General features: G+C 32.4%; 1 protein-coding gene across 3 annotated transcripts in view; it reads right to left on the bottom strand.

Moving 5' to 3' along the window:
- Positions 1 to 27,686, bottom strand: part of FSTL5 (follistatin like 5) — a 692,987-nt gene that overhangs the window by 74,533 nt on the left and 590,768 nt on the right. For all 3 annotated transcript variants that reach the window (XM_028104409.2, XM_028104410.2, XM_028104411.1), the window contains 2 exons: positions 25,752 to 25,870; positions 6,248 to 6,397 (listed from right to left, as the gene is read on the bottom strand). In XM_028104409.2, the coding sequence (XP_027960210.1) occupies positions 6,248 to 6,397; positions 25,752 to 25,870 (269 nt within the window). The remainder of the gene's footprint in view (positions 1 to 6,247; positions 6,398 to 25,751; positions 25,871 to 27,686) is intronic.

The following is a 27,686-nucleotide window of genomic DNA, read 5'->3' as shown; positions in this document are numbered from 1 at the left end:
TTAACATTGTGTCAGAGAATTGGTATGAAATAATTTTCATTACTATTTCTTGTGACTTAATTTATAGTCTATCATGTGTTCATTTTCACTAAATGAAGCATTTAGTGAAATGCTTCAAATGCATGAAATGCTATGGTCTGAGTGTTTGTGTCCCCCACAGAATTCATATTCTGAAATCCTAACCCTCAAAGATGGTATCAGGAAGTGTGGTCTGAGAAGTGATTAGGTCATGAAGATGGAACCCTCATGAATGAATTAGTGCTTTTATAAAGAAAGATCCTTCTGAGATTCCTCACCCCTTCTACTGTGTGAGGACACAGTGAGATGGCACCAACTATGAACCAGCAAGAGGACCCTCACCAGATCACAACATGCTGACACCTTGATCTTAGACTTTCCAGACTCAGAACTGTGAGAAATAAATTTCTGTTGTTTATAAGCTACACAGTCTGCTATTTTGTTATAGTGGCCCTAATGGACTAAGATAAGATATGATAAAATGTTTAGTGATGATACGTATAGACAGAGATGATTTTATATATATATATATATATATATTATATATGTGTTCACACACACACACACATATATATATATTTTCACTAAACATTTTATCTTTTTAGATATAAATATAGATATAGATGATATAGATATAATCTTTGCTGGATGCAAAGGCTAACACACACATCTGTTAATTCAAGCATAGCAACAGTGTTGTTCAATTCACATATACTATTAATTTTGTTGATTTATCATGTGTAGAAGTATCAAGTTCTTCTCACTTTGATCCTATGTCAATCTCTACTAGTAGTTTGGTAATAATCACCTTGTAAAATTGTAAGCAATCATATATGTTTTTAGTCTTATATTTTCTTAATAAAGTAAACATTTTATCATTATCAAGCAACTTGCTTCAACTCAATGCTTTGTACCTTAAAGTTAATTTTAAAATCTGATGTCAATATAGCTAAATCAGCTTTATTGTTTTGTTGTTATTATAATTCCTGCATTATCTGTACTGTCCTTAAATGTCACTTTTTCTTTTATCTTTTTTTAGGGGGTGGATCTCATAATGTGCATATGGCTAGATTTCCATTATTCAGTCCAACAGGTTTCTTTTTGTCTTTCAGTTAATTACATTAGTCCATCCTCAGTTATTGTAATTGTGAACATACTTTGTTTTTTTTATTGCTATTTTATTTTTTAATATTTATATATAGCTGACACACAATGTTACATAAGTTTCAGGTGAACAAATCAGTGATTTGACAAGTTTATACATTATGCTATGTTCACTATAAGTATAGTTGCCATCTGTCCCATTACATTACTATTACTGTATCACTGCCTATATTCCTTATGCTCTGCTTTTTATCCCTGTCACTTACTCATTTATAACTGGAGGCTTGTATCTCCTTCTTCCCCTTCACCCATTTTGCCCAACACCCCACTTACCTCTGCTCTGGCTACTATCAGTTTGTTCTCTGTATTTATAGTTTGATTCTGCTTTTTGTTTGTTTATTCTTTTTTTTTTTTTTAGATTCCACTTATGACTGGAATCATATAGTACATTTGTCTCCCTCGGTCTGACTTATTTCACTTAGCATAATACTCTCTAGGTCCATCCATATTATCTCAAATGGCACGATATTATCCTTTTCTTATGGCTGTGTAATATTAAATTATGTATCACAACATCCTTATTCATTCATCTATCAATGGACACTTCAGTTGCAATGCTGCAATAAATATATTACCTTTGTCGGTTAGTGCTTCCCTTTTCCTGGGTAGATACCCACTAGTGGAATTATTAGATCATATGGTATTTCTATTTTTAATTTTTTGAGGAATCTCAATACTGTTTTCTGAGATAGCACCTTAGAATGGCTAAAATCAAAAGACAAGAAACAACAAGTGTTGAAGAAGATGTGAAGAAAAAAGAAACTTATGTACTGTAGAAAACAGTATGCAGGCTCCTCAAAAAAAATGGATGTATTGGTTTTATTCTACCATTTTGTTTAAATTTGTTTCTATTTGTTTCGGGTTTTCCATTCTTATTATTTGTCTTTCTTATTTCTTCTTCCCCCATTGTATTTATTTGTAAGTTGTTCATTGAATTTTATTTTATCATAGCCAGGCACAGTATTTCAAGACAGATTCTTTAACATTAATAAGCATACCTAACATATTTTTGATTAATCAGTTATTCCCATTCCAAAATAGTGCAAGAAATCTTAAAATATTTCAAATAAATCATCCCTGCGTCTCCTGGGTGGCTCAGTTGGTTAAGCGACTGCCTTCGGCTCAGGTCATGATCCTGGAGTCCCAGGATCGAGTCCTGCATCAGGCTCCCTGCTCACCAGGGAGTCTGCTTGTCCCTCTGACCCTCCCCTATATCATGCTCTCTCTCTCTCTATCTCATTCTCTCTCAAATAAATAAATAAAATCTTAAAAAAAAACAAAAAAAAACAAATAAATCATCCCTTTCTCTGTTTACATATTATTGTACAGAACTTAAAACACTTGTGTTACTATTTTTGTCTTGTGTTTTCACTCTTAAAGATTTCAATCTTTTTATAATAAAGTTTTTATTTTTTAATTATTTTTATTTTTTCTAAAGATTTTATTTATTTATTTGACAGAGAGTGAGAGAGCACAAGCAGGGGGAGCAGGAGAGGGAGAGGGAGAAGCAGGCTTCCCACTGAGCAGAGCCTGACATGGGGCTCGATCCCAGGACCCTGGGATCATGGCCTGAGCTGAAGGCAGATGCTTAACTGACTGAGCCACCCAGAAGTCCCTAAACATTTCAATCTTAAACTAAGAGAATATCCTAATTATTACTGAGAATTCATATTTTAATAGATCATATATTTACCAATTTACTTGCTCACTATCACATCAAACTTATTGATCAGTTAGTTTTCCTTATTCCTGAAGCAAATAATTTTCAGTTTCAGTTCGGTTTCAATTTATGTTGATGATAATATCTACGTTTTTGTGTATCTGACACAATAAGTAATGTTGTGGTTTCAAAATTATTTTTACACTGATCATATTAGAATATTAGAATATATTTTATTTCCACTAAGCTGTTTAGCAATGTTTCACTTTCATTTGGTGTCCATCATTGCTATTGAGAAAGTTGCTGTTGTTCTCATAGTAATTCATCTGCCATTTTACCATCATCTGAGATATTTAATTTTTTTTTCCATTTAGGTTTCATTGTCCTTTCTAAATCTGAAGGTTTGCTACATTTTATTTTATAAATTATATAATAAATATAATATGTAATATTTTTTATTATACTATAGTACATTCTCACTTCTTATCACTCATTTTGACCTAAATATTAACTTCACCCCCTTTCTTTTATATTATCTCCTTTCTGGAATTTATGTTTTCTACTGTTAATGGATAAATAATGTCTGTGTATTAAAACGCATTTGATTCTCATTGTTAGTAGTAGTTGTTTCCATAAAGTAACCACTAACACTGAATTTCTGAATACTGACCCATTGCTCCTATGGGAAATACATACTTAGGTTCCTATGAGCCTCTGGTCACAAGATTTTCCTCAAGTGATCAATAGATAACTTTGTTTCATATGTGTTTCTGTTCAAAGACACTTTATTTAATATATATTGTTCATTAATTATCATTGAACTGGTGGCCAAACAGCACTAGGACTCATGGGTGAACAAAACTTACCATTAGGCACATCACAGCCTCTTGTACAGGCATTTCGACACTGTGCTTTGGAGCCATTTTAAGCAGCAAAATTGTCAGCAAAAGCACAAAAATGCAAAACACGTGGTACTAAATAGACCATGAAAAGAACACTTGTTTACAGTCTAAAAACTGACACAAGAAAGCAGAGTCTCTTCTTACTCAACCTTAGCTAGAAATGTATATGTTAAGGGACAAATTTTTAACCACTCTGTTCATGTCCTTGTGTGACCACAAAAGCTCCATGAGTATTGATTTTATGGCCCGAAATGAATTTAGGTGAATTTTCAAATGCAGAATCAACAAATAATGATAATTAACTATAATCGATTTCTCTCCAGCAAAAGAAGAAAGAATAACACTATGGCTACATTTAAACAAAATGATCTTACAATTACAATGTAGAGCAAAGTAGCCAGATATAAATAGTGAATGCTATATATTTCCACTGATGTAATATTCAAAATCAGGCAATGTTTATTTATGGTGGCATAAATATTCATAATGATTATCTTTGAACAGTTAGTGACTAGAAGAAATAATAAAACATTATTATTATTTTAATAACAATATCATAAGGAGAACTCATTTGGATTGAGGCCCAATTTTCTAGCCCATAAAAAAGTAAATGTTAGATTCTTGTCTAAGAAAACTCCATCATCATGAATATATCATAATATGATTTTTTAAATATTTTAGCATTATATATTATCTTTTACATTCTCCTGGTATTTCATACCAATTATAGGCACTTTGAAAAATAATATAATTTATGTGACTTTTACCATTGGTGAACCTTTCATTATCAATATTTTGTATTAATTTTAAATTGTACATTGTTGTCGGAAGATGGAAATGATATGAAGATAAGTGATGTTAGATTTTTCTCACTTTTGAGTATCTAGTAGGTAATACCTAATGATTCAGTGTAGATTTCTAGTTTGAAAACTAAATTTAAAGGCCAATTTGATTATTTTTGAAACGTAGTTTTAATATTAACATGCTGGCTATAAAGTCTAAATAATGCTAAACTGAATGCCTATAATTTGATGGCCTATGTTACAGCTGAAATCAAGATAAAATTAAACTGGTCAACGTCCAGCAGTTTCAAAGAAATAAGAGGTGAGATATATAGAAAAATATATATTCTCACGGTAGATACTGAACCATCAGATTGGATATATATGAGAACCATGTAACCCTGGAGGCCTTAGATAAGTTATCTAGTAGAACCAGTTATTGATCCTTTTCCTCACAATTATACCAGCCACTCTCTTATTAGAAATTGAACCATTAGAATAATTACTCACTGTAAATTTGTAAAACTAGAGATAACAGAGTTTTTTAGTAGAAACACTTTTCATTCTTTTATTTGTAATACCAAACATATCCATAGTAGACAATCAACAAATGTACATAGAGTAGATGGATAGATAGATGGATGATTGGATGATATCATGTGAAGCTGTGAAGGACTCTTAGAATGAAAATTCCTAACTTTGAACTTATTGCCACTTTTTGTGGTTCTAATCAGGAATCATTAGAGGGGCTACTTCAGTATTCGATCTCAAACCAATATTGATGCAAAAAAAGTCTTGGTAAATATAGAGAATGGTTAGCTTCCAGTGTCTCTCAGAAAATTTGACACTAAGTAGATGTAAAGCACTTCTATATGCCAAGAGCTGCTATAAATGTTGTATATGCATTAATTGAGTTAATTCTAAATACAACTTTGTGAGATATGTATAATTATTAATCCCATTCAGTGGATTATGCATATTTAATAAAGCTGTTTTAAGTTTGTTTCCTCTGAGCTGAGAAGCAAGAGATCATAATAAGAGTCAAGGGCCCAGTTACTATAGCCAGACAGCCCAAAAGCAAATCCTGTACCACCACTTTGTTGTTGTGCAATGGAGTACAAATAGATTGCCCAAATTAAACAACTTTGGAAAGAGCAGTGAGTGAAATATCTGGGGACTCAAACCAGAATGTTTTTTTATAACCATGACCATAACAGTATTTATTAGGATTTTTTCTCTGTCATTGACCTATGTACATATTACTTGTTTTACTACTACAGTAAAACCTACTAAATTACTATTACCTAACAAAGTCTACTATTATCTTGGCTTTTGATAAGAATCAAGTAAGAAAGACATAATACTGTTTCTGGAATAGTTACTAGGAATAATTAGCCTCTGACTGGAACTTTCCTGGCTCTAAACAGAATAAGCAAATCTGAGGTTGATTTTTGTGGAACTAGTCATGTTAGTATTATGATGTGTTTATGGAATTTGATTTTTGAAAATTATAAAAATTAAATTATTTTTTAATTCATTAAGCTCAAGGAACAAAATGAGAGGAAAGTTTGCAGAAAATGCATACATTTTCCAGTTACCCAAGTAATGAAACAAGTTATCAATGACAATCAGATGGCAATGTACAAGTGACCTGGTAAAGAATTACATAAAAGTAATTTTTTTTTTTCCAAATCACCTTCAAAAGCAGGAATTGTTCATACCTGAACAACTTTTTGGGACTGCACATCAACGATAAGGACTCTGTCCAGAGTTGGCTGTGCAACATAAATGAACTTGTCTTTGACGTTAACAGCTGAGGCCCACACACACCTCTGAACTTCATCTCCTTCAACTTTGGGACAGACTTCATCCTATAATTTAGAAAACAGGGGGGAAAGTGAATATCATAAATTATAATATGGGTATGGCATATTAGGAGCAAAATTAATGTTTGATGCTTTACTACTTTCAGCATCAAATGTTAAATATACACATACAGAGAGTTAGTGTGTGTCCTAAATCAAATAAAACAATACATATTGTATATTTAAGCTCATTAAATGTACATACAAATCAATGTAAATAACTCTGATATTAATTTCAGCAAGCTCTTAATTACTTGCTTCTAATAGGATATAGCCTGTCATATGTTACTACCTGTTCATAGCTCAGTAACTTTAGAAATAGATAATAAATACAATGTTTTCTCTTAAATCTTCTAATCTCAAGCTTCTTTGCCAGACATTAAGTGTCATACTAAAGTATATTTAGAGTTTATCACATCAGTGACTGCCCCCAAGGCATGTCCTTGACCTTTTCAAAAGTTACCAGATAAATCCACCGGAAATGATTGAAAGTTTTCTAATTTGTGGAGAATCAGAAGCTTAGAAAAATTATAAAATGGTAGCCATTCAGAATGTTTATTTTATTTTTCAGTTTGGTATCAAGGTGAAATTTTACAAAATCTTTTAATCTGCCCAAGCAGATTATTCTTCTTCTCCTTCACCCTCAACTGTTTTCTGCTTGAATATTATATAGTTTGTGCTAGATGGCCATAAATGAGGCAAAATATATATATATATATATACCTACTATTTCCTCCTTTCCTGAATTTTGTCAATAAATGAAGGTTGAAGGGATATATAGGCCCTTGTGATCTATGCTGGTAGACACATCACAAATGGAATAAACGTGATTTAGTTCATTATTTTTGTTTCAGGCATTTTTTTTATTCACTGGCCTTTTTGTTTTGTAATTTTCTCAAGTTACTTATAGTTAGAAAAACACTAAGAAGAGAGATTTGTTGAGCTGTATATAAAATATGTGTGTAATGATTCTAGCGTTTCATTTGTTTTATGATTTAGGTAATGATCACTGATTACTGATACCTAATTTATTGATTTGTGTACTCCAGTTAGTAACTCTTAAATTAGAATATTCTCCTTCTCTAATTCAAATAAAAACATTTTTTAGCAGACATTCCACTCACCATTTGTATTTAATAATCATGAAACACAATTAACAAGGTTTTCATAATCAACTCCACTAAGCATTTCTTTTAAAGGTACAATTGACAGCAAATAAACCACATTTGACATATAGTAATCAAAATGGATATACCACAGTAACGCCTTTTGAGGGAACACGAACATAGTAGGTGTTTTTTCTGTTTGCATAAAATTTAGAAAATAATGTAAAAACCAGAGCACTTTGGAACGAGAGCTCAGGGTGTGGTTGGTCTGCTGTTTTTGTTCTCCAAGTTTCAGATCTAATTCAGGGACAACCTGGAGTATCCACTGATTTTTAAGATTCAGTCCAGAAGTTGCCAGGTACAGTCAAAACACTGGGAACATAAAATGAGAGTGTTTTCCTTTAAACAGTACAGGTGGTTCCCAGGCTTGCAGAACATAACCGAACACATTGAAAACCAAACATCTAATGTGTGGTTCTGGGAGTTCTGGAGGTATGAAATTAACTGCATTACATAGAATGTACCATAATCATTCTAAAATGATTCCCAGTGGGGTCATCCTGAGTCATGTCCACAGCACCCTCAAGCAGGCAGCACAAACCTAAACTCTGTCCTCAGCACATGTGCACAACAGTTTCACTCATCGATTCACTGGAACATTATTTTCTATGCCAAACATATTTCTTCAGAAGCATATTAAATATCTTTGACAAGAACCTATTTTGTGAGAATCTAGCACTATATAAAATATGTACTTGAGAGGCATGAAGATGTGGGGGAAAAAAAAGCAGGATCTAAGGTTGATGAAAGGCTCTGGACACAGGGAAATTGTTTATAAATTCTTGGCTGTTGTGTAAAAGCTACCAACAAAATCTGCCAAAATAATAGGAAGTGTGAGTGACCTGTCAGCAAAACAACTGCTGAACCAGGAGCAATTTCCACCCCTTTGTTTGCTACAAAACTATTCAACAGTAAAATAAACTGCTCTGCTGGGAATTATTTCCTATTTGTATGCTGTCTCTATAAGATGTCCCTGACCAGCCTCACAATCATTTTTACAAAGCCATTAAAAGTTTCCTGACAGCCACCCTGAGTTTTCTTTGCTTCACTTTGTGCCATTATTTCTGATTATAGTCTATGAGGTCCCATTTTACAACGGCACTCTTATCTTTTCAGATCACACAGATTAATATTTATTTCTGTGGATGGGGATTTTAGAGGAATGTTTTTCACATGCATTAGGCATTTAATAAGATAAAAGAAGAGCTCAAAAAAAAAAACAAAGATGCAAAATAAAATTAATACATACTGATGAGGAAAATGGCCAGGAATTATATCAAGAAGTTTAATTAAATCACTTTTTATAGAAATGTATACCACCATTTAGAGTAAAAGGAATTAATAAGGTATTAGAACAAATAAGGGTGAGAGTAAATAAGAAAAAGGCAATTCTAGTTCATAGTTATAAATTGTCTATTTCCCCTTAGGTAATTTCCATATTGAATTACATATATCCTGTGTATGTATTATCCCCTTCTAAATTTTAAAGGCAAAAAGGATTATGTTTCTAGTGATGATCGAAGTTTGGATTTAACAATTAAAATAATGATGATACCTGATTGCTGAAAATAAATAGGCTAAATAGATGGATATATGCATTCATCTTCTACAAGACTTTGCCATTTTTATTTATTGTATTGACTGTCTATTAAAAACACATTTCCCAGGGCACCTGGGTGGCTCAGTCTGTTGAGCCTCCAACTCTTGGTTTCAACTCAGGTCATGATCTCCGGGTCGTGGGACTGAGCTCCCAAGTTGGGCTCAAGCTTAGTGCGGAGTCTCCTTGAGAAGATTCTCTCCCTCTGCCCTTCCCCCAACTCGATCTCGCTCTCTCTCTCTCTCTCAAATAAAGAAATGAAATCTTAAAAAAAAAAAAAACTTCCCTCAAATCTCCAAATTCCCATCTCTCTTTCCTCTTCTTCTTCATAGTACCCCTTTCAGCACATCTTCCATCATTCATGGCGAGGACAAATGTTATTTGTAACAAGCACCTCCATTTTCCTTGCATCCAACTTAGTAAGTTTCTGTCATTATCTCCTCCTCTCAACCTTCTCTCTAATCATAGATTTGTCCACTGTCCTTTGCCTTCAGAAAGATATGCCCTATATAATTTGTCATTGTAGTTATGTCTCCAGGTATTCAAAAACAAACATTCCCTTATAATTTCAGAAGTAAAGAATAAGAAAAAATTACTTGGATTTTATCTTCTTTCCCTTCCAATCATCCATCTAATTCTCTTCAGACACTAAACAAGCTGTCTAGAAATTTACTTCCATTTCCTGACCTTTCAGTCTAAATTGTTCATACTTCAAACTGGCTTTCATCATCCCCTCTCTTTCAATAGAGGAAAGATCACCAGTGGCCTTGACATTTCCAATCATTTGTCTTTATTTCTTGTTGGGAAGAACTTATTAAGAACTTACTATGTAAAAGTGTGCAAAACTATATTTGGAAATAAAACCATGAATATACGAGAATGCCTGCTCTCAAGTTGCTTATAATTTCTGATGCATTTGTCAATTCAGACATTGATTCTTCCTAAAATAGTCTTTCATTCTTGTAAGGCAAGGATCAGCAAACAATGGCCCCAGGCCAAATTCATACCATTTCCTATTCTGGTATGTGGCCCAACAACTGAGAATGTTTTTTGTACTTTTTAATGGTTGAAAAAACAAACAAACAAACAAACAATACTACTTCGTGACATGTAAACATTATATGGGATTCAAATTTACATAAAGGTTTATTGGAACAAAGCCAAATCCATTCATTTAAATATTGTCTCTGTTTTCATGCTATAATGGCAGACAAAGATCATATGGCCTGCAAAGCCTAAGATATTTACTATCTGAAACTTTGCAGGATAAAATGTTGTTGATCCCATTCTTAGATATATCCCTATCATTTAAATCCTATTAGTGAAATTCTGTCATAGTGGCTTCATTATCTTATATTCCTTAATTATGATTCAGGAAAGGTAAGCCTCACACTTTGGTTTTCTACTCCATTTCTTTTACATTAAATTCCTCTGAGAGTGCATTCATTTTTATTTATTTATTTATTTTAGAGAGGGACAGGGGAGGGGCAGGGGGAGAGAGAGAATCTTAAGCAGGCCCCATGCCCAGCACAGAGCCTGAAGCAGGGCTCGAGCTCACGACCTGGAGATCATGACCTGAGCGGAAATCAAATATCAGACGCTTAACCAACTGAGTCACCCAGGCAAGCCAAGGGTACATTCATTCTTATTGACTTATTGTAATCATGGTCAGATGATATAAAGATTTTTTTTTAAAGATTTTATTTATTTATTCATGAAAGACAGAGAGAGAGAGAGAGGCAGAGGGAGAAGCAGGCTCCCAAGGAGCAGGGAGCCCGATGTGGGACTCGATCCCAGGACTCTGGGATTGTGACCTGAGCCGAAGGCAGACACTTAACCATCTGAGCCACCCAGGCGCCCAGATGATATAAAGATATTAATCTGTGGCCTTGTCAATCACCAGGCCTTCCATCCTCTATCAATCTCTTTACAGAAAAAAATCTTTTACATGAACAATTTGAATTAGACATAATAGTAAAAAAAGAAAAAGTCATACCCTATTAAAGGTGATTCAAAACTAAATAGAAAATAAAAAAGGGTGAAATACACACACACATACATGAAGACACATAAATAAATTATAGATAGATGATAGGTAGATATATGATGGAGAGGGAGAGATACACAAATGATATAGACAGACATTATCTATCTAGAGATAGATAAGGTTTGGTTTATATTAGGAAACTTTAAAAATCTAGGAATTCTATGCAATAAAAGAAAGACTATTGAGTAATAAAATAACAGAGTAAAATTAACATTATAATTATGTATAAGCCTATATATAGAATGTAAGTATAGTTGACATATAAAATATCTTGTTTAGAAGTAGACAATAATCTAAGGAATGCCAGGCCTAGGAGTATAGGAAACAAAAGCACTGAAAAGGCAAGCTAATTAAATACAAATAGGTTAGAGGTCTCTAAGATATATAAAAAAGTAAATATCTGATCTTTTGCATAATTTAGATTACTAAATGCATTAAGTAGTACACAGAGCTGTGAAGAAAAATAAACTGGTATTAGTATTATTAAAAAAAGGCAGAAATAAGTATGTAATATATAAAGTGATCTAACATGTATACACCCAGTTTGGGCATTGATTTTGGCAGCATTGTGGATTCACCCAAGGGTGGTATATAGACACTCCTAGGTAGGTACTGAATTACTGGAAATGTATATCGAGTCAAAGACTGAGATAAAAACAGTTTGATGTTTTGATCAGAATGTAGCAATTAAGTTTGAAAATTCGTAGATATATTGTAGATATAGTTCCCTTACTGATCTGGTCAGTAATGATTGAAAATAAATTGATTTTAGCAGTTCTGCATTGTTTAATTTTTCTGCTTCTCTACCAGTCATGTTCCTAAGACTGTCACAATAGTTCCCTCCTTTGGCATTAATTGAGAGTTGGCAGGAGTAGAGGGCCTTTGCAAAAAAAAAAGAAAAGAAAGAAATTTAAAAAATCTATTCAAAATGTATAACTGCGATCTTCATTGTTCTCCAACAAGTAGTGTGTTTTTCTAGCTAGAATATTCTCACCAACATTTCATAAAAATCAATGATTTTCCGCAGCTACTAAAGAGCACACCACAGATTTTATTAATCAAATTCTTTTCAATCTCCACTTGGCCATCATATTTCCAATACCTATGTGAATCATCCCTAACTACTATGGGTCTTGGTGATTTTCTTCTTGTCTGAAATTCTATAGCACTTATATTTTGTGCCACATAACTTGGCATATAACCCTGTACTATCATCCTCAGTTAAAATGTTAGCCTTTGCTCTTCCCATATTTGTACATTGTCTAAACACAATACTGAAGGTACAATATTTCCTCAGTAAATACTTGTTTAAATGTCACTTACCATAGCAAAAAAAAAAAAAAAAAAGTCAAAAGTGTCTATTCCTCAGTCAAGCAATGTCATCCAGCATGAAAAACTGAATTTTCAAAATGTTGTGTGTGAACAACTGCCACTTGGCATATCATTTGTTACCAAGCTGAGAATAGTATAGAAGTTGAAAATAAACATTTAGAACCTTATATAGCAATTTGATGTTGCCATAATAGCTATGTCAGTAGACTTATCTCTGTGAATAGTATTTAGACCTGTCTGGGTGGTGTCAAACTTGCCTGGAAGGTTTCTTGGGAGAAAAATACTTACTGGGTAAAAAAAAAAAAAAAAAATGGATTGAGCAAAAACCAAAGTGATTCATCCCCCCCTAAATAGCTTAAGAAGCACTGATTTTGAGCTTTCTTTTCTGTCCCTCTGTCTCTTTTTAAAATCCAAACTGTCATAATCTGAGTCTACTGAGATATATAGAAAAGTAAATAATGAAACACTTTAAAAAGTAGTGTTCGTTTTATCAATAGAATGCAAATAATTATTCTCAATGAGGTTTTGTTCATTTCATCATGAGTCAAGACAAACGAAACAAAGGTTCTTTTATACAGGATTGCAATGTCTAGGTTGAGATTCTTAGGATATTTTTCATAGCCGTGTAGAAATATAAGTAATCAAGGTTTAAGCTTTTTTGAATAAACCAAATACAGTGTACTCTGCTGATCCTGCTTTGCAGTATTAAAAAAAAAAATGAGATTTTACAATTATGTTCAATTAATTTAGTATCAGTGGTTATCTCCCTGTTGAACCATATTTTTTGAAAAAGAAAGACTATGAAGTTGAAATACTCTCAATTTTAATTGAGATTACTGCTTATAACCTGAGCAATACAACTGATTTTTTCTACAATTACATATATTCAATTTATCTAATTATTTTGCCATTTCATTTATTAAAGCATATAAACAGTCTAGCTCATATTAGTCGAATCATAGGTAGTCATGGAAAAGCAGGAGGTGATTTGCCTTAAATTGGCCTATCTTAGAAAACCATCATATAGCATGATTCTGATTCTAGGATATCAAAAGTACAAAGACCACATTACAGAAATTTTCATCCTTTCTTTTAACATAAGAATGTTTTTATGCGCTTTAGTGTTACAATAAAAATGGAGCTGATAACATTATATTGTCATAAATTGAGAACCAGTTTCTTTAGAGACAGGGTATTAGAGACGTTATGAAAACAGGCCTTGAGATCAACCAGACCTAGAGGTCATGTCCAGCTTTACACTCACATTAGCTGTGTAAATACTCCTTTTGACCCTCATTTACCTAGTGGCATAACAATATTACCTATCACATAGGATTATTATGCACATTAAATAAAATCAGGTTTGAAAAGGTCAATGGATCAATGTTACTTGTTATTTCCTTTTTTAAATGATTTTATGTATTTATTTATTTGAGAGAGAGAGAGCATGAGCAGGGTGGAGGGGCAGAGGGAAAGGGAGAAACAGACTCCCCACTGAGCAGAAAGCTCAATGCAGGGCTCGCGCCCAGGACCCCGAGACCATGACCTGAGCTGAAGGCAGACACTTAACCAACTGAGCCACCCAGGTGCTCCATACCTGTTATTTTCATATAGAAAATTTTCTGGGGGTTATATTTCATGAAACTATAATAGTCTACATATTTTTACTATTTTTTTTCAAATTTTCATAATGTTTTAGAGAGAAGTTCACTGTGAATATTTAAGAGTTTCAGAGAGTTACTTTAAGTACGAAATGATTGTTGCGAGAGAATTATTCAAGAGAATTTTTTTTGCCCCCTCTATCATTTGGTAGTTCTGTGACATTGAACAAATCACCTGACCTTTCTCATTTCATCTGGAAGTTGAGGGGATTGAATTAGGATTTTGTCAATAGTTCTCAAAAGAGAAAAAACAAAAACCCAAAGCTCTCTGAACTACTTCTACTCTGCTTAAATGGAAAATGTTTTACCCGATTTATAAAAACATTATGTTAGATAAGAATAGCAATTAAAAAACTAAATTTTTAGAGGGTTAAATTTCAAATGTCTACAGAATATAAGAGAAGAAAACTGTAGAGCTTTTGTAAATGTAGGACTAGATGGTTTGTGTCTTGGTTCTCTTGGTTCTTGTAAAGGAGCTGAAATCCTGTCTCAGGGTTGGCCTGGGGACCAGTAGGCACTGAGAATCCCTGGGGCAGGAACTTAATATCTGTTGGGAAAGGAATAAATTTGAATAATAGGGAAACCAAATTAAATATCAAAACCAAACGTGTCAAGTTAGGTTGAAAAACCAGTAGAGTTTGGCAAAAAGGTGTTGTTATTAAAAGTTAGTATCAGGCACTAAAAAATTGGACAATTATGGTGGATATCAGATAGTGTAAATTATATGGATCCATTTGGTTCATGGTAGATAACTTAATTAAATAGTAATGGGGATAGTTGAAACTAAAGAATTAGTTGTGTTTAATTTTGTTCCCTAACATAATGAAGACTTGATTTGTATAGAGGCAATAATAGTCTTTCCTGACTCTGTTTTACAAAGCACAATTAGTAAGTTGGTTAGCTAGAGGGAAAAAAATAAGATTAACGAAATTTCTCCTTATCAGATAACACATGAAGTTAACTGAGCAGAAAGAAAAGAAAAGAAAAGACAAAAAACAAGACAGAAAGCATGAATGAGAGCAACCAAGCTGAGCTATAAATAGTATGTAAACTTTTCTTTAAAATAATGGAAAACTCGTTATAATCATGACATCATTATGAATGCTAATGAATATCATGGGAGATGGGGCTTACTTCTTTCAAATATGTTCTATACTTTAGTTTCTTTAAGTAGAAGCAGAAAATACTTATTCAAATGGTCCTTCCAACTATTGATTAGTAGACTCATCAATAAAAAGATCAATAAAACATTTGTTTAAATGCCAAATGTACACATTCCCCTGTACAATTTTTCTGACAGCTGGATACCTAGTCTTTTTTTTTTTTTTTTTAACTTCAAGAAGAGGGAGACTTCTTTGTAAGGTAGACTTTTGAATTTTGACTAAAGAGCATAAACCTCTCCTTCATAGCTTCCCATCATTCGATTTGGTTCTTCTGTTTGAAGCAATACATTCTATCCTAAATTTTACATAAAAGTCCTTCAAATGTTAAAGATAGTTTGTTAATGTGGCTTTAAATCATGGCTCCCGAAACTGAACTTAAGTTTTTTAACTTCAGTCCAACCTCAGAAATCCATTTTCTTTGCCTTCCTGATTATCCACTTCATAGCTATTATTTATTACAAAATCTATAATTGCTTTAAGTAATATGATCAGAGCACAGAGAAATGAAATCTGTCAAAATACAATTGCTTGCTCTTAGAAGATATTGTAAATGATTCTCTTTGGATTAATTTACCTTGATGCTTTGAAATTCTCATATTAAAATGGAGTAAATTAAATCATTTCTTATCATTACAAGTCCATAGGATAAAGAGAGAAGAAAGTTAAACTTTTAAGGAAAAGGATTGAACAGTTGTAATGAGATGGAATATCAAAAACAATATAATGCCTCTTTCCTTCTTAAAATGATCATCTGTCTCTTTTTTTAGTAGTGATACATGAGATTTGATAATGCACATTTTACTAATTTTTCTTTTTGGAGACATTAGTTGAAGAGCGACACAGGTTTTATTGATTACCTTTTCAGGTATGCATATGTAATCTCTTCCTGTGAATAACTTACTTTGTCTTGTAACTATTTAAGAAATGTTGACAAAGCATAAATTGAGTTAATTTTACAGTTGTTGGAGTATCTACATTTGGTTAAATACTGTGTAATATCATTTAGGAATTGAATTTTTTTCTGTGGCACATAATCTCACGATGCAGATGGTGACATGTCATTTTGATCGAGTTCTTCCATCTTCCCATATTGTCCAGCACAGAAATGCCTTATGTGGAAGACAGGCTTAATAGTTTTTGCAAGACTACTATTTACTGAAACAAATTATTCTGAAGGGTGATAGATTTATCTTCAAAAATTATAAAGCTGTTTATAAGATAACTACATGCATTTCTATTTTTAAACCTTATTGTAACACACACATGAATTTGTTCCACATCAGAATGTCTTCACTGAATAACATTACACTTTACCTTTTAGGTCAATATACTTTTTTTTTTTTATTATGTTATGTTAATCACCATACATTACATCATTAGTTTTTGATGTAGTGTTCCATGATCCATTGTTTGCGTATAACACCCAGTGCTCCATGCAGCATGTGCCCTCTTTAATACCCATCACCAGGCTAACCCATCCTCCCACCCCCTCCCCTCTAGAACCCTCAGTTTGTTTCTCAGAGTCCATAGTCTCTCATGGTTCGTCTCCCCCTCTGATTTCCCCCCTTTCATTCTTCCCTTCCTGCTATCAATATACTTTTAAAACTTATTTTAGCATGATTTATATTATTTATTGTTTAATTATTATTGCAAATGACCTTACAGTCTATTTCTTACAGGTGTGTAGTGAAAAGATAATGACCAAATAATTTATACACGTATGTGTTTTGTTATGTTTGTAGCAGTTAAATAAAAACCATGAAAACAGGCCCATTTTTAAAGCATATTTTGCAAATGTTAAAAATAAATTTTATATTAAAAAATAACAATTTAGTTCTATACCTACCTTCTTTATCGGTAGGAAGATACAAACCAAAGGTACATTTTCTTTGTCTTTTCTCTTTAAAACTAAATCTTTACTTACTGTATTGCCCACAGAATTGTATTTTGTATTGTCTCTTTCTTACTGATGAATTAGATAGGAGTTCTGCCACACTATCCGGTTTGGAAAAATTCTTGAATAATAACATGAAAACCGTATTGAAAATTCACCAAAACTGCCCTGCAATTTAGTTCAGTGCAAATCCCTTAAAATGTAGTGGACAGATTATTTAATCAGATCTGCTATTATTTTATTCCAACTTGAAGTTTTCCAAATAATGTCAAAAGTGAGCTATCAGTAAGTAAAATAAATTTTTAGGAAACTTTGTTAGTAGATAACTGTATGCTGAACATTACACATTAAAGAGTTACTTCTTTTTAATTGAAGTCCAGTTGATACACAGTGTTACACTAGCATCAGGTGTACAATGTGGTGACTTGAAATGTCCCTACATTATGCTGTGCTCACCACAGGCGTAGCTCCCATCTATCACCTACAACACTCTTCCAATACCATTGACTGTATCCCCTGTGCCGCACCTTTTATCCCTGTGACTTTGTCATTAAAAGTTACTATTTTTCAACAAAAATGATACTAGTGTATGGATTTGTAAATATGCTAAGCTCATTTTCTTCTGCCCTTATCATAGGGAGGACATTCTTCATCTAAAAATCGAGGTGAGGTAGGAGTGACTCTTGAGCTGTTTTTGGGGATGGAAGAAAGAACACTGAAGATGGAGTCAGTAAAAGGATCCAGTTCCTGAAACAAGAAACACTTTGGTGGTGATTTCGGGCAATTTATACTGCTGGTAGTTGTGCCACTAGATAGTGGCTCGTGTTCCATTTTCTTTAGCACTACACAGATGAGATTTCAAAAGGGAATGGAATGATTACTGTGTGGTTTGGCAAGTCCTAGATGAACATTAGGTTTTGCCTTTAATTTACTGAACAATCCATAATGTGTCCTTTAAAAATGCTTAAATAAAATTTTGAATACAAATTACTAAAATACAAAAAAAAGGAGTTTTAGTGGGTAATAAATCAGTAGGTTAAATAGTTAAGAGATAAACAATAATTTTAAAGTTTAAGTTGTGTTTTCTTTTTAATTCTTATTATATAGTTGTATCTCGAGTTTTCACCTGAGAAACATATAAAATCATTATATAAGAAGTATATGGAGAAGTGCAAAGTTGTCATTTTAAATGCTTTCAGCAATATTTTTTTTAATTTTTAGCAATTCAAACATTTAGTAAAGTAAAATTGAGGGCATTAAATTGCTGTGTTGTTTTTCTTTCTACAACACCTCTTAAGTTGTTCAAAACTGAGATTTATGACCTATTTGAAATATGAAAATGATATTAAAGAAATGACTAGACTTTGGTGTTAAATTGTAATTTTGACCACTATGTTTGAAATATAAAATGTAAACAATCAGAAATCAAGCAATACCTTGGAAAATTAAAGTTACATAGAAATTTTAGGAAATTTCCAGAAAAATAAGGACTAAGATTTAAATAAATCATTAAAATTATAAATCTAATCCTCAAAAGCATTACAATAATTACATAATTGTCAACATATTTAGAAAGAGGAAAAGTTAGGAACGGTGTAAACAAAATTATTATTGTCCATAAAGAAACACCAACAGAAAATATCTAATTGATAATTCAAGAGCTATCACTACTGGGCATTCTCTTTAAAGTGAGTAAATGTAATTGATTAATTGATTGCATACAGTGGGACTGGGAATAAGGAGACATGTAGAAAGAAACTAGTACTTTTTGCTATGCTTTTTTGCATTATTTTATTTTATCATGCAAATTACTTTGAAAAAAGGAATAGGTACTTTTGTTGTGAGTAAAACTAAATCTTAAACCAGAACTGTAGTCTAAGATCTATACAATGGATTTATGTGATTTTACAAATCTCGATTAAAAATTTTCATGTGTAAAGACATTTGTATGAATCATTTTTATGTTAAACTCTTCCATTTTATATCCTTAAGAAATTTCCACTGGAAAATCTAAATTACTATAAACACATTTCTTTCTGAAGTGCATAGAATGTACTTGTATGTGTATAGTGAGTCCTTATTTCTCATGTAAAATAGTGTTTCAAAATGACAGCAAAAGTTGCCAAAACACATACATCATTCTGGTCATAATTATCTAAATAATTTGGCTGGTTCTCATTAATAATCCTTGAGGAATACTTAATCTGCTTTCTTAGATAAAATCACCTGCTCTTCAAATCCTCTAACACACTGTTGCATATTTTACATGTTTCCCACTGTTGTTTTGCCGTTAGACTTACATACTAATAGAAGCACAATGTGAGAATTTTAAAACAGTGTGATTTTTAATCAACAATTAGAAGGGCTCTTTCAGTCTAGGGCTTCAAAGACCAATTTCATAAATTTATTTCTCTTAACAGGTGTAGTTTACACTACTCTCTTCAGGAAGCTCTTTGCAGGACATCACTCCAAACCAAAGGGACAAAAGCTTAAATCTTTATCATTCTAAACTTTTTTTAAGATAAGCCATGTTTGAATAGAGGCCCATTGAGAAAAGAGTAAGTGGGGAAACATTCCTCTCTGAAATATAACATGGCATTGAATTCAGAAGCTTGCTCAATGGCTTCATGCAGAAATGAATGGCCTGTGCCATATAAAGGGGCTGGGGTTTTAACCAATATTTTTGTGGACAGAGTTTGGAGAAGTAGTAATTGGATTAGAAACAGAATGAAATGCTAAAAAGGGAAATGTGGAGGGATAAGTAAGGGAACGGATAAATGCCCAGAAAGCTGCAGTGCTTAAGGTAAGGGAGACCACCAAAAGAGAAAGAAATGTGCACAGTTGTCTTTTCCTATTTCTAATTTCAGCTTCAATTTCTTGATATCTAAGTATTCAGAACACTGTACACAATCTGTTCCTAAGGACCAACTCCACTCTACTAGAGTACTAGCAGTATTTATTTATAAAAGTAAAGTAATTTTCATACGTGGGAATTCCAAACCTAGAAAACAGGCATTTTAGAGGCGATTCACATCAGACTTCCTCTAGAAAGTATGTTCCCCTGCAGTTCAGCACCATTTAAATTACCATTAAAACCAGTAATAAAACTTCCATGTCTCCAAATATAAGACCCATGCATGATAAGATACGTGTGATTTTCATTTAAGCTCTTCTAGTACCCATGAAAGAATAAATAGCACCACGGTGTGTGTGAAGAACAGCAGCTAGGGCTCTACTAAGCAAACACAGAAGGAATGCAATTAAAAAGTATTAAAAATTAGAAGAATGGTAGTTAAAGATGACAAAATAGGTGAAAACCAGAGGAGTGGAAAAGTTAGCCATCTTGAAAAAGCCCATCATCCTTGAGCTTGCAATTTAATCGTTTTTTTTTAACCCATTTCAGTTTGCATTCTGGATTCATAAGTCTGGGAGAGAATTCTGTTTGCTTAAAGTTCATACCGTATGGGACAAGATGAAATTGTGGGTACAACTAGGATAAATAAAGCAAGAGTGTTATCTACTAAGGCTATATAACAAAAAAGAAAAGAAAAAGGAGATGAAAGTATAACTAAACCATGTTGCATGAATCCTCACCAACTTACTATCAAAAGCTGAAACCGATGTAATCTGACATTGCACCAAAATTGAATTTTTATTTAAAGCAAGCAAATAGCATCTTCCAAGATGTTTGATGTAAAATTCTATATGCTAAGTATTTCAGTTTTTATCTAAATGTTACTAACTAATGAGTTATACTGGAAATTGTATTGCCATTCTCTTAATACCAACAATGACTTTGAAAAATATTATATTTATGTTTAATCTTTTCATGGGAAGAAATAACTCCAAAAGACTCACTTCTACTACTCTCACTCAAGAGATTTATCTTCTAAAATCCCAAGGAAGTAGCTTTTCTTTTTCTGTTATAGAACTCCAAACTATCTTATACAGCATATTTGCACAGTATTTTTTGACTATGTGATCCTGAATTAATAGACCCATGAGGTTATATATACCCTTAAAAAGTTCATGGATAAATTATTCTATGAAACATTTTTCACAAGCATATTAGAAGAGCACTGTTTGGTGGGAATTGTAAAGAACAATATTAAGGTGAGGAAGAAATTAGACGTATACAGGTTAAAACTTCGAGAATGCATAAAAGAATGAATAGCCCAAGGCTCTAAGCAATGAAGTTTTCATTAAATTCATTTAACAAATGTTGTTTGACTATCTGCCATGTGTAAGGCACTGTACTCAACATGTCGGGAATGCAAACATGAATTAAATAGGCCCTTGACTAAAAGAGATAGTAAGATGTGATGGTTAATTTTATGTTAACTGGGCTATGAATAGGCTATGGTGCCCAGTTGTTTAGGCGAGCACCAATCTAGATGTTGTGGTAAAGTTGTTTAGAGGTGATTAACACACTTGTTCTTTAAGCAAAACAGATCACCTTCCATAATGTGAGTGGGTCTCATCCAATCGACTGAAGGCCCTAAGATAAGAATGAGTTTTCCCAAAGATGGAATTCTTCCTCAAGACTTCCACACAGAAATCTGCTTGAGTTTCCAGTCTGCCTACAGATTGCTGACTCGAGGCTTCAATATCAGCTGGTGTCTGAGTTTCCACGCTACCGGCCTCATCTGTCCATTTCAGACTCCAGACCACAACCACTCTTACATGAATTTCCTGCTGGCTGTCCTGCCCTAGGGGTTTCAGACTTGCCCCCCCCACCATCACCTGAGACAATTTCTTGAAATAAAAAGATAGAGATAGAGACAGAGACAGAGACAGAGATAGATGGAGATGGGGATAAAGATAATGATAGCCAGAGAGAGTGAAATATAGATACAGCTATTAATTCTATTTGTTCTGTTTCTCTGGAGAAAAGTTTTCTCTTTACATAATACTCAACAATTTCCTCAGGACATTATTTTATAATTAGAAATGTAAATCTAGAAATGTAACACCAGATAGCTTACACTCTCTGAAATTGGCATCTCTCTTGTGTTTAAACAGAAAACAAAATAGCTTCGCATAAGAAATAATTATTTAGGAATATAAAATTACAGAGCAATACGAAATAAAGTTTATTTGCTGTATTCATATATATTTCTTTATTTCATGTATATGGACTATGTTAATTACATAGGAAATCTGCCTTTCTTTTTTTGTATTCATTGAATGTCTTTATATTCTGCATTTAACAGATTATAAGCAGGACATGGTTTTAGCTAAGTCACAATTTTCAATATTATTCCCAATGCTTTAAAAAATATATTGGTCAGCTGAAATGTATTTGTGCTTTAATGTCAACATCCAAAGCAAAATAAAGGCCATAAGTTTAAAAACCACACATTGGGGGCTCAGTCAGTTAAGCAGCCCACTCTTTTTTTGGCTCAGGTCACCATCTCAGAGTGATGAGATCCAGCCCTGTGTCAGGCTCTGCACTCAGTGTGGAGTGTGGTTGAAGATTCTCTCCCTCTCTCTCTGACACTCTCACCACTCATACTCTCTCACTCTCTAAAATAAATAAATAAATCTTTAAAAAAAATAAAAATAAAAAATAAAAAACACATTGATAGTCGCTTTCAAAAGTACAAATCTGACATTTCTTATTCTTTTTGCTTACTCTTCCATTAGAGTATTAAAATATTTGTAAATTTTTGTTTTATATAATATAGATAGCTAACTTATCCTTATATTTTCTTTCATTTTGCATTATAAATTCTTAGCATAAACTCATATATAGGATGAATATAAGATGTCTATAGGCTGTGATTTGGAAAATCTGATGCAATAAATTAGTTCTTCATAACTATCCTTGCTTTGACACTCACTGTTGATGTATGCTTGCAGATAAGGGTTCTCAGGTTGAAGGAAATGAGTGAAGTCTGTCATCATGGGGTTGGTTTTCACTTCTTCAATTTTTAATATTTATAGAAAATTATATATAATTTATATACATATGTATGTAATTTCTCACTATATATAGCCAGATATATAGAGAAAGATAGATAAACATAATCCTATGTAGTTTCAACTTTAGTTGTTTTAGGGGAAGTCTATGTATTCAAAAGCTTTAAAAAGAGAAATTCAGGTAAGTAAACTCACATCCCTATTGTCCAGACATGTCACAAAAGTGTCACATCAAGTTTTTGCTTGCTTTTTAAGCTTTAGATCCTATATAGTTAAATTAACTCATCCGAAGCCATCAAGACATGTTCTAAAAAAGCACATTCTTTAAGGTTTGCATTGAACCAAATTGCATTAAACCATTAACCGGTACTCTGGAATAGCCCACTTGTAATGTAGAAAGAAAATTCTTTGTCTTTACATTTGCAAATCAAATTCATGAGGTGACAGTTTTGTAATGAAAAGTATGGATTCCCCAGATTATCTTATTAGTGTTAATAACCGAAGTTTCAAATTCTGCGATATAACCAACACATCTGTGTCAGCTACAAAACTGCTGGTCCTATAGGACTCAGATATATACTCTGCAAAATTATTTTGCTTTGATTTAAATCATTTTGATGCTATATTTCCTATATCTGTGTGTTAACCCAGATTTTTCATCCATAATGTTTTGATGAAAATATGAATGTGGTATAAAATTGCATGATTTGTTTTATCACAAGCAAATATTTATATTTTCTTATATGCATTTATTTATTTACACACTCATATGTACCTTATTCAAAATGGTCTTAGTTATATGATTATAAAACAAAACAAAATAGTATATGCAATTTAAAATGTTGTCTTACTTGTTAAACTATAGCTTAGCAAAGATGATAATTCCATTTAGCAATTTAGCTTATAACTGAAATACTTTTAAATTAAAAATGGTTTCATTTATTTTATTTTATTTTAAAGATTTATTTATTTTTTTGAGAGAAAGAGAGCGTGATCACGTGCACGTGCACACCAGTGTTGGGAGGGGCAGAGGGTGAGAACCTTCAAGCAGACTTCGTGCTAAGCATGGAGCCCAACAAGGGGCTCCATCTCATGACCCATGAGACCATGACCTGACCAGAAAACAAGAGTTGGATGCTTAACTGACTGAGCCACCCAGGCACCCTAACATGGTTTCATTTCTTTTAAACAATCATAGACATATTGAGTTAAATTATTTCCTTTATTTAAAGTAAGACGTCTTTTCCTATAAAATATCTGGAAGGAAGCTGGACTATCTTATCTCACCCATATATTTTTTTTCTTATTATTTTAGGGCATAGCTTTAAAGTGTAAATTGTTGTCTCCATATATCAATATATGACAACAACACTGGCTAGGCTGAAAATAGGAATTCAAAGTAAAAAATCTAAACAATGGCATTAAATATTTATTTTGCTCATATTTCATGGCCATGCCAACCTTAAAAATGAAACACTAAAAACAGTGAGTGTCAAAGCAAGGATAGTTATGAAGAACTAATTTACTGCATCAGAGTTTCCAAATCACAGCTTATGGAAATCTTATATTCATCCTATATATGAGTTTATGCTAAGAATGCATAATGCAAAATGAAAGAAAATATAAGGATAAGTTAGCTTTCCTATATTATATAAAACAAAAATTCATAAAGAATTTAATACTCTAATGAAAGAGTAAGCAAAAAGAGTAAGAAATGTCAGATTTGTACTTTTGAGAGCAACTATCAATGTGTTTTTTACTTATTTTTATTTTTATTTTTATATTATATATCAAGAGAGGTTCCATGACGAGGTCTACCAATATCTTATTTTATTTTGGGTGTTTGGTACATGTTCAAACTTGTGTGTGAACACATAAATAACATAGTTACTTTAATATTACATATTTTGGATGTATACATGTTTATGTGGAGAGATACATATAGCTATGGCAATCTAAAATAATTACAATTTATTGTTATCTTATTAAAATACAGTCTCTAATACATATAATCAATACCTATTTTGTTAAGATATTATTTTACTTTCTGAATGCTGTACCAATATTTTACAGAAAAAAAACTTTCTGGGATGGGCAAGGTACACATAAATAAAGAATTAATATTTTTCTCTATAAATCTAAAGTATTCATTCCATTGAGACCTCATAAAAATGAGATGAAAAATAAAAGGGAATCAATATTTATAAAGCAACTAATAGACCCCAATTTCCCATCAGATTATTTGCATGCTATTATCTTTCATTTTGTTAAAGTAACCATTGCCTCCAAAAATGTGAGACATTCTAAATTAAGGAGTAAAGTTATTACTCTGTGTTCATTCTATGTATTTCACTTCTATTGCCTTTATTTTAATTACAACAAGTAATTAGGAATCCAGAACATACCATCTTTCCTCCTCACATATTAAACCGGTATAGAATAACACCCAGTATCACAGTTTTAATATTCTCCTCCCCAAATATCTTATATATGCATGGATTTCATTGTGTTTCCTAAATATAATTCTACTTAACAAAACTGCAGCATAAAACTGCAAAGGAAGTTTTTAAATACTTACCTGAAATCCGAGGAGCTTTTCACTAGGCTTAATGTGCCTCTGAAATTCACATTCTATGGGTTGTATCACTTTGATTCCATCTTCATAAAAAACATAGAACATGTTCCCAATTCCCAGACCTTAGGAATAAAAACACATTCAAAATTTCAAAATAAAATTATCAGAAAACTTTACAACCCAAACTCAGTGCTCCTCATAATACCAGCAGGAGATCGATTTGTAAAGTTGTGTAATGTTAATAAAGCAAACCATGAAGGCTTTACCGTACACCAAAGCAACTTTCTGATATTATGCAGACATTCTACTTTATTCTCCCTAACCTGCAATTCAGTGATTTCTTTAACATAATTCAATAAATATTTCAGATAAAAAATGAATTTTATAAACTCTTTGATACATAGATTATGTCTGAGACCATCTCCCATTTAATTTAGGTGTTGATTACAGAATAAAAATATTTTTGAAGAATTATATTTATTGTATATTTTTATTAGAATTTCCTAGGGAAAATAGAATTTCATTCTTTGTAGAAATTTAGTTCACATAAAGACTATTAAAAACAAAAAGACCAAGTCCTCCAGATTTTGGAGAATATATATTTTCCTAAAATACCCTTTGTAAACGTAATCCTCCATAGAGGTCTTTTGATTTCAGTTGTATACCGGCAAAGTTTGGGATCTATTTCTATATTTTAAAACTTGTATGAATTTACTGTCTTAGAAAAATCTGAGTAATGATTTAAATCATACTTTTAATTTTGTTCACACTACAGATTTGGGTGTATGATATCTCAGCAATTCATCTCACTTTCTTTATCAAACCACACAAAACGGGCGCAGGACACTACAATTTGACAGCTGGAATGCGGTTGGGGTTAACTGATGCCTGCACCTGGGGAGCATCTGTATATTCCATATATTCCTGTTCTCTTTGTCTCCTCTGCTTCTGCTTTGTTCCAACATGGCCAGACCTAAGCACATACAGTCCTTTCCTTTTCTGGTCCTCACCCGTTCCCTTGCCCAGCTGTACTGGTTTGTACAATGATATTTACTCAGTCTAAATATAGCATACACCATTCAATGAGAGCATGTGTTCTTTAAAAGATAAGTAATGATATTCAAATCTTGGTAGTTTGAAAAGCCAAACCATTGCTGCTTAAAAGGTTTACATTCTAAAAATATTGATAAAAAGGAAGATTTTATTTAAATACACAAATTCCCCAAGCATCATTTTCATTTTGATTGATAATATCTGCAAGGTTTATTAAGTCAAGCCTGAGGACCATGATAAAGGTGTACTGATTCATAAAAATATTTGTTTATTCAACTTAAACCATATTTACTCTTATTAAATATGTTCCTGGTTAATAAAAAATAAGTCTCCAACTTTGTCCGTCAAGCCATATATCCATCTATTCTTATGATTTAGAGGAAAATGTATTCAAGCATAATTATGACTTTATTCGTGTTTATACATAGTGGCTATAATTTTCTTTTAGCACATGAAATTATTTCTATCTAATATGCTTATGCATTTTAAGTGACTCCAGATTGTTTTGACACATCTTATTGTTTTATAAATATTTGATAGCACTCATATTTTAAAACATGCAATCTTTATTAGTTAATTATGTATTATAATTCCAGAGAGCACTACATTATGATGGAATATTCCTGAACAATAGAAAGTCACAAAAACTAAATTCAAGTCATATTTTTCATAAAATAAATTTAGTAGTTGTCAGTTCTTATTTATAATTATAGTCTTGCATAAAGGAATGTAAGTTCTATGCCCAAAAGATAAAACCTTAAAAAGTCAGTTTTTACTCAAAAACAATCGATTCTTATCAGCAAGCTTCCATGTCAAGGCTAACATAGGACTACATGTCAGTGACTATCAATTTAACAGTATTGGTTGTTGAAACTTGGGAATACG

The sequence above is a fragment of the Eumetopias jubatus genome, unplaced genomic scaffold, assembly GCF_037043125.1.
Source record: "Eumetopias jubatus isolate StellerSeaLion01/CBP00866 unplaced genomic scaffold, mEumJub1_p1.0 scaffold_2, whole genome shotgun sequence".
Lineage (NCBI taxonomy): Eukaryota > Metazoa > Chordata > Mammalia > Carnivora > Otariidae > Eumetopias > Eumetopias jubatus.
Note: the sequence above shows the minus strand (reverse complement) of the source record. Positions and strands in the feature narration are given on the sequence as shown.